At 43.1% G+C, this 8,260-nt stretch overlaps 1 protein-coding gene across 1 annotated transcript in view; it reads left to right on the top strand.

Annotated features, from left to right (window-relative positions):
• Nucleotides 1-6,633, top strand: part of ARSB (arylsulfatase B) — a 208,212-nt gene extending 201,579 nt beyond the window's left edge. The window contains exons 7-8 of the mRNA XM_073584152.1: nucleotides 977-1,108; nucleotides 5,910-6,633. Of these exons, the coding sequence (XP_073440253.1) occupies nucleotides 977-1,108; nucleotides 5,910-6,175 (398 nt within the window). The 3' untranslated portion in view covers nucleotides 6,176-6,633. The remainder of the gene's footprint in view (nucleotides 1-976; nucleotides 1,109-5,909) is intronic.
• Nucleotides 6,634-8,260: the final 1,627 nt, after the last annotated feature.

Below are 8,260 nucleotides of genomic sequence, written 5' to 3'. Positions count from 1 at the left end.
GGACCATTAATGCTGTAGAAAATGTTTTTCACATAAGCCCCACCTTCCAATGAAAAAAAAAAAGATTTTCACATAATTTGTTAGTGCTTTAGTTAAACAATGCACTGTGTTTCAGTCTACAATCGTCTTTCCTTTATTAAAGCTGATTTTTTTTTTCTCTTGTATGAGACTGGATGTGAGCTCTGTGTATCCAAGATTCTGCAGTATTGGTCACACATCGCCACAGCTTCGACCCTGCACTTATTTGCTCTTCATGTGCTTTCCTCCTTTTCTATACCCTGTTTTTGCTGCCTTCCCTGAAACTGTAGATACTTTCTCCCCTCTACAGGCTGTGAATACAACCTCTTCTTCTTCTGCTATTGTTAGTACTGACAGAGGGGATTAGGACCAGAGGGAGCAATCAGAACATCAGATTTGTAACATTTTTATGCAAATCACTGAGCTAGATGAATGACTTCGACACTGCAGCAGCAAAATGATAGAACAAATGCAATTAAGACTATTTAAAAAGTTACCTCACTGTGAAATTTGGAAGAAATGAATAATAAAAAAAAATAAGTGTGAAGATGCACATAGGTTTTAAGGATATAATTGAGAAAATGTATGGTCATGAGCAGGAGCGGACGCAGACAGAAGAGGGCCGCTGTGCAAGAGCAGTATATGGGCCCTTTTTGCAGCACAATTTCACCTGCATTGGAGATGGAAGTGGGCCCCTTACCTCTTGGGCCCCTGTATGGTTTCATAGGTTGCATCAATGGTATGTCCGCCCCTGGTCATAAGTGTGAAAATATGGTGAGCATTGTATAAGCCAGTAATACCAGTGTGACTGTTTACCCAGTGTGGAGTTGCAGACCTAGCTTGTCAGTACATACTGGGAGTTGTAGTTACACAGTAGCTGGAGAGGCACACGCTGGACATTACTGCTATAACCGGATGAAACTGTATACGGCCATATAACACTTTCTTTTTTTCACAGGCTCCACAAATAAAGAGACAAGCAATCCTTTCGCCAAGGGTATTATTTCTACATGGGAGAATTCATTGTTCAATGTATCGGTTCATGCTGCAATTCGACACAGGAAATGGAAACTGCTAACTGGAAATCCAGGTATCACTTATCTGTTGTACCGAGGAGTATACATCTGACACTCGAAACTCTATTACCCCATCCAGTACAGCCAGTCCCTCCCCGCCCCCCAGGAAGGTTCATTGTATTAAAAACTCAGACTGCGTGGAATAGTAATTTTATTTTTTACAATTGGTTATCTCCTATTGTGGCTATGACTGATATTGCTCATATCGCAGGCTGACCATATACATCTAGGCTAACTCTGCCATATTATATGAAATGTGGGCATCTGTAAATGTTGTCCCTCTTTTATAAAGCGTCAGGAGTTCTCGCCATATTGTATAAAGTTTTTAAAGAGTTATTCAAATCTTCTTAGATTCTTAGTTGGATATTGATTGATAGCGTTTGTAAAAACAAGCATTTTTGCAATTTACTGTTTGTTAAAATTTGCAGCCGTTCTTGAGATATTGACCCTTTTTCTTTTATTTACCAGTTCATTGCTTAGGTGACCGACCACTGCTGCTGCCGCCTACCTTGTAAACACACTGCCCGACCACAGTGCTGGCGCTGACCGGGATTAAGAGCCAACAGTGCACTCCAGAGATCTAGATCAGCTTTAAAGCAGCACTTACAAGCTCAATAGAAAAGCACGTGTAAGCACTGTGCATATTAGGCCTTTGTTGCTAGACAACAGTGGTGGTCTGTCTCCTAGACAACAAGCTGTAAATAAAGAAAAGTATTAATATCTTAAGAATGGCTGTAAATTTTTTAGAAAAACTGTAAGTGGCAAAAGTGACCATTTTACTAGCACTATCTGACAATATCCATCTATAAAATTATTGTGGTGCTCATACTCGATGGAGTGGAGAAATCAAGATGTTTTAAAAATGATATTTCCAATTTTTCATCATTTTTATATCAGTAGCATGTCTATGTATCCTGTGATTTCCATAATTCGGCCACTTTTCCTTCTGAGTGTTGTAATTTCAATGTTGAGAAGTGCATGTATTTCTCAGTGATGTTCTCACACCCCAATTTTCCCGATGTAAATGTAAACCTAACACCTGGAATCTCTACTGTACGTAGAACTGTTCAGCTTCAGCCTTCACATTTCTATGACTTACAAATGTCACGATTTAGGAAGTCCATAGTATTTATTTGACTTTCTCTTTTTTTGTGCCATGACATAAACACTATGAAATGTGCCATGAAAAGCTGGTTTATAATGCGTATAGCACAAAGCCCATTGCTGTGCAGTCCCATTTCCCCAGCTCCACATTTCTGCCCTTTATTTATGTGCATTTACATTCCATGGCGCTGAAGCAATGTATTCCACAGTAACGTCTAATGTGTGTTCAGCAATCTGCAAAGTTTGCTCAGCACAATGAATCAGCCCTGCAGACTTTTCTGTTACATCTTAAATATTTAGATTGCAAAGACCACATTTTCAATTATGTAAATCCATTTTGTCTTTTGCCTTTTTCCATCTACAGTGGGGAAAATAAGTATTTGATACACTGCCAATTTTGCAAGTTTTCCCACCTACGAGGAATGCAGAGGTCTGTAATTTTTTCGTAGGTACACTTCACCTGTGAGAGACAGAATCTAAAATAAAATCCAGAAAATCACATTGTATGATTTTTACATATTGTATATACTCGTGTATAATCAGTTTTTCAGCACATGTTTTTTGCTGAAAACGCCCCCCTCGGCTTATACACGTCAGTTGTCTCAGAAAGCCGGAGGGGGAGCGGCGGAGCCGGCAGCTGTGGCTAAATCCTGTGCCGCTGCTAAAGAGAAGTGAATATTCATTTCTCTGTAATAGCGCACAGTGACATCCGCAGCTGCCAGCTTCCAGCACACATTCTACTTACCTTCCTGCGCTCCCTCGCTGCATCTCGTTCGTTCCGGTGCCAGCAGCATTTCTGGCCAAGCGATCACGTGGCCCTGCTCATTAAGGTAATGATTATGCATGCCTCTCCACTCCAATAGGCGTGGAGTGAATATTCATTACCTTAATGAGCGGGGCCACGTGATCGTTCGGCAGGAAGAGTTGCTGGCGCCGGAACGAGATGCAGCGAGATGTTGCTTGCCTATTTTCTTGTAGACCATCCCAGCCTTGTGCAGGTCTACAATTCTGTTCCTGGTGTCCTTAGACAGCTCTTTGTTCTTGGCCATGGTGGAGGGGTTGGGAGTGTGATTGAGTGTGTTGACAGGTGTCTTTTATACAGGTAACAAGATCAAACAGGTGCAATTAAAACCGGTAGTGAGTGCAGAGTAGGAGGGCGTCTTAAAGAAAAACTAACAGGTCTGTGAGAGCAAGAATGCTTGCTGGTTGATAGGTGATCAACTACTTAATTCATGTAATACAATGCAAATTAATTATGTAAAAATCACGCAATGTGATTTTCTGGTTTTTATTTTTAGATTGTCTCTCACAGGTGAAGTGTATCTATGATAAAAATTACAGACCTCTCCATTATTTGCAGGTGGGAAAACTTGCAAAATCGTCAGTATATCAAATACTTGTTTTCCCCTCTGTAGATACAAGGTATAATCTCTCTATAATTTTGTCTACAGATTCTTGTATCTAAACACATTAATTAAACCACAACCCTCCCAGAGCCTGATACTGTAGGTTTTAGTGCAATCTCCTATCTCTAGATAAAGAAAACCTGTCTTCATGCGCTCACTCTCTGCACATGTCACTCACTATCCCACATAGTTTTCTGTTAAGAAAAAAAAAAAAAAACCGATTTCTACAGGAAAGGTAAGTATTATAACACTAGAGGGGTTGTTCCCTCATTAACTACAAGTTTGCAATCATGCTGTGTGACTGCAGGCTTGTGAATCCTCGCATCGCTCGCACTACGCACTGTGAGGATTCTCCTGTGCCAGCGCCAGGAGTGACAGTCATGTGTCCGTAGGTATGCCGTATGCATCCTCCTGGCCACATTCAGACTAGATGGGCGTAGCCTCGTTCAATGCAAGTGTATTGAGTGAGGCCCAAACTGTCTAGTTGGAATGTGGCCAGGAGTATGCATATGGCATACCTGCGGTCATTTGACTGTCATTCCTGGCGCCGGCACCAGAAACTTCCGATAGCGTACAGTGTGAGTGATGCGAGAATTCACAAGTCTGCAGTCACAGACATATAGATTAAGACCAGACAACCCCTATTAGGCTAGGTTCACATTGCGTTAAGGGCATCCATTTAACAGATCCGTTAAACGGATGCGCCAATGCTGATGTCATTTTTGACATCTTTTGTGCCCTAGCGCTAACGGTATGCGCTAACGCATGGTAGCATTTCGCTACCATGCGTTAGCCATACAGGTCTATGCTCAGCGAGCGCGTCCGTTCGCTGTGCACTAGACCCGACGCACTCGAAAACGCTGCAGACCACGTTTGAGGGTGCGTCATAATTAACGCATCATCGCAAACGCATGCCATGCGTTAGGATGCGTTACTATTATTGCGGCCAATGGGTGCGTTAACGCATCCGTTACATAGCGTTAGTGCCGCTATGTAACGGATGTGCTCAACGCATGGCCCACAACGCAATGTGAACCACCCCTAACACAGCTGCCGTAACTTTATGTATAATATGTATAAATTCCTGACGGGTTCTCTTTCATTTATATTCTGTGGGGACCCAGGAAGCTGAGATTTGGGCTGCTGTTTTGAATGACCCTGTACTGGACAACAGTTATATCCATATATGTAACAACCTGAACAAAATAGTAGGTTAGCAGGGTCATGCATTCTGGATACCTCGGGAGGGTTTTTGTGATGTATACCACCCAAGGAGGGCTCCAAACTGCTAGAGTATAGACTTTGGGCATGTTCACACGTTGCGTTTTTTGCAGGATTTTTTTTCTGTGCAGCATTCGTGGCCGTAAAAAGGCTGATTTCTGAAATCTCATTCCTGTTACTGGTATTGTAAAATGTATCTTCGGTTCTCCTCTTTAAAAAATAAAAAAACGCAGCAAAAAATGTTGCAAAAATCTATCATGTGAACTTAATCTTATCCTAATAGGATGGGGCGTCAATGACAATACTTCTACTTATTTTAGCGCGTGTCCCAGGACAATGATGCAGTGACCCAGTTTTCCATATTTTTCTCGAATAAAACCTTCTCATAATGTTTTCATATATCCATTTCCTCGAGTTTTAGGCTCCTTGTGCCCGATTCAGTATTGCATTTTCGTCATTTTTTTTATATGAATTCTTCTGTGACTTTTTAATTTGCATTGAGTGTTTGTTATTTAATTAATTTTCATATATTATATATAGTCATTTTTATATTTTATTTTTTTTTATTGTGACTTTTCCAGATGTTTCAGCCTGATTCATCAAATATGGCTTTTTAAAATGTATTTTTTAAGCAAATTATTACAAGTTCCCCATGGGTTGATTTTTGTATGACAGAAGTTTATTTTTTATTATTCTAATTTTACAATATTTTGCTGCACATCCACCTTTTTCTTCTAAAAAGTTGTTGAATAGATTAAAGAAAAAAATTTTGTTTTTTTTAATTTGTGCAAAATTCTTTACCCAAGTGCGTTGTTATGAAGAATTTGGTTCAAATAAAAAGGCAATAAATATCAAAAAAAGAAATGTGAATTAAAAGAAAAAACAACTCAAATGATGAATCGGGGCCTTAAAGAGGTTGTCCACTACTTTTATCTTTGAGGATAGGTCGTCAGTGATAAAGTTGTGGACAACGTCTTTAATGTCCAGCGCATTGGCCTATCTCCTTATGATTAAACCCATGACAGGGGACGGTGGTCTTTAGAGTATCAGGTATTTAAATCCACATCTTGTACTTTTTGCACAGGTTGTGATCGCTGGTTTCCTCCACCCAATTCTTCAGACATTCAGGACTTCCCGTCATTTGAGTCTTCAGGAAAGAATCTCTGGTTATTTGACATTGTCCATGATCCTGAAGAGAGGCACGATTTGTCAGAGAAATATCCTGAAGTGGTGAAGAAGCTTCTTTACCGTCTGGAGTACTACAACAATCATTCTGTTCCCATCAATTATCCAGATGATGACCCCAGATGTGACCCCGAAGCTTCTGGTGTCTGGGGCCCTTGGGAATAATGTTTTGTATGGTAATAAGATACACCTATGTTAAGATCAGGAGGATGCCAATACAGCTTATTACGTCCTCTTTAAAGGCAAGGTTTTTGACTCCTAATCTGAGATCAGCATAATATAAGGGCAGAGACCCTGATTCCAGCCATCTGTCACTTACTAGGTTGCTCTGTAGTTTTGATAATCTCCTGCTGATAAAACAGTGATTTTGTCACTAGAGGATTAGTAAACCTGCTGCCAAGTAGTCCTCGATATTCATGAGTGTTGTATAACTCTGCATCATCAATAATTGGCAGCTTTCTGCCTATGCACAGTGCACACCGAAATATGCCAATCAGTGGTGTGGTCGGGGTCATATAGAGCTCAGCATTCAGAGAATTGGTAAATCTGCAGCAGAGAAGGAGATTTTATCAAAATTGCAGCAAGCAGCCCAGTAAGACTGGTTTCACATTAGCGTTTTTTTGCGCAGCGCATCGTGCGCGTCCATGCGCATGCGTCATGTGCACCTATGTTTAACATGGGGGGGGGGGTGCATGGTCTTGCGTTTGCACGCGCTGGTACGCGTTTTCGTGCTCATGCGTTTTTTCAAGGTGTGCGCCTAGGCGCGCCAGACGCAACCTGTTGCATTTTTGGGTCCGCCGAAAGGCGTAAAAAAAAGCTTGTGCACGCTTGCGCACGGAATGCGACAAAATAACGCATTACAGTCTATGGGATCGCAGGCTTGCGCATGGACATGCGTTCGTCTGCGTTTTCGTGCGCATATGGTTTTGGCGTAAAAATGTGTAGACACTGGTTTTAACCCCTATAGAACTAATGTGCATAAAAAATGAAAACGCATGCAAAAACGCATGATGCGTTTTTTGCACGCGTTTCTATTGCGCACGATGCGCTGCGCAAAAAAACGCTAATGTGAAAGTAGCCTAAGTAATAGAACGCTGGAATCGGGGTCTCTGCTCCTAAATTAGGCTGCTTTCAGATAGGGCAGCAAAAGTCTGCTAACAGGTTCCGTTTAATGAGACAAAGCATAGAGGCTAAATAAAATGTATCCCTCATGTTCAACATCCCCAAAAAATGTCCCCGGAACCAAAATTCGTCAGGAAATGTCCACCTTAGTCGTTGCTGGCACATTGTCCTTTTGACTCCATTTAGCAGTGGAGCCTTCCTTTACATGAAAGCTGAGCTGGGTAAGGGTATGTGCACACGGTGCGGATTCTGCTGCGGGTCCGCAGCAGATTTAGGGGCGTTGTACAGTACCATTGTTTTCAATGGTAAACTGGAAAACGCTCTGCACATGCTGCAGATTTTTCCGTGCGTTTTTGCTGCAGTTTACAATCCGCAGCATGTCAATTGTTTAGTGCAGAAACGCTGCGGTTTCACACCTCATCCATTAAGGCCGGTTTCACATTAGCGCATTTTCAGCGCGCGCACGGCCGGGGGTAGCTCCGCCCCCGAGCCGGCTCTCTGCCCGGCGTGCCCGCCCCTTCCTTGTAGCGCCGCCTCCTAGCGGACAGCGGCGCCTGCGATCGGCGCACCCTATCTTTAGCATAGGGTGCGCCGATCGTGCGCAGGCCGTGCGCTAGTTGCGCTTTGACCTGCGCTGCGCACTTTTGACGGTGCGCCGTGCGCGCCAAAATCCGAAAAGTTTGATTTTGGCGCGCACGGCGCACCGTCAAAAGTGCGCAGCGCAGGTCAAAGCGCAACTAGCGCACGGCCTGCGCACGATCGGCGCACCCTATGCTAAAGATAGGGTGCGCCGATCGCAGGCGCCGCTGTCCGCTAGGAGGCGGCGCTACAAGGAAGGGGCGGGCACGCCGGGCAGAGAGCCGGATCGGGGGCGGAGCTACCCCCGGCCGTGCGCGCGCTGAAAATGCGCTAATGTGAAACCGGCCTAAGAGGTGCAAAACCGCAGATAAACTGCAAGACTTTAGTCCTGCGGATTTATCTGCGGTTTTCACTACAAATTCCGCAGACACCAAAAACTCCGTGTGAACATAGCCTTAGACATCTTGTAGCATCTGGTCCTATGATTGGGGGGTGGACAACATTTTAGATGCTACAGGTGTTCTGCTGACAATCAATTCTCTTTAATCA

The sequence above is a fragment of the Dendrobates tinctorius genome, unplaced genomic scaffold (assembly GCF_039654945.1).
Source record: "Dendrobates tinctorius isolate UK_male_01 unplaced genomic scaffold, ASM3965494v1 ptg000083l, whole genome shotgun sequence".
In the NCBI taxonomy this organism is placed as follows: Eukaryota; Metazoa; Chordata; class Amphibia; order Anura; family Dendrobatidae; genus Dendrobates; species Dendrobates tinctorius.
Note: the sequence above shows the minus strand (reverse complement) of the source record. Positions and strands in the feature narration are given on the sequence as shown.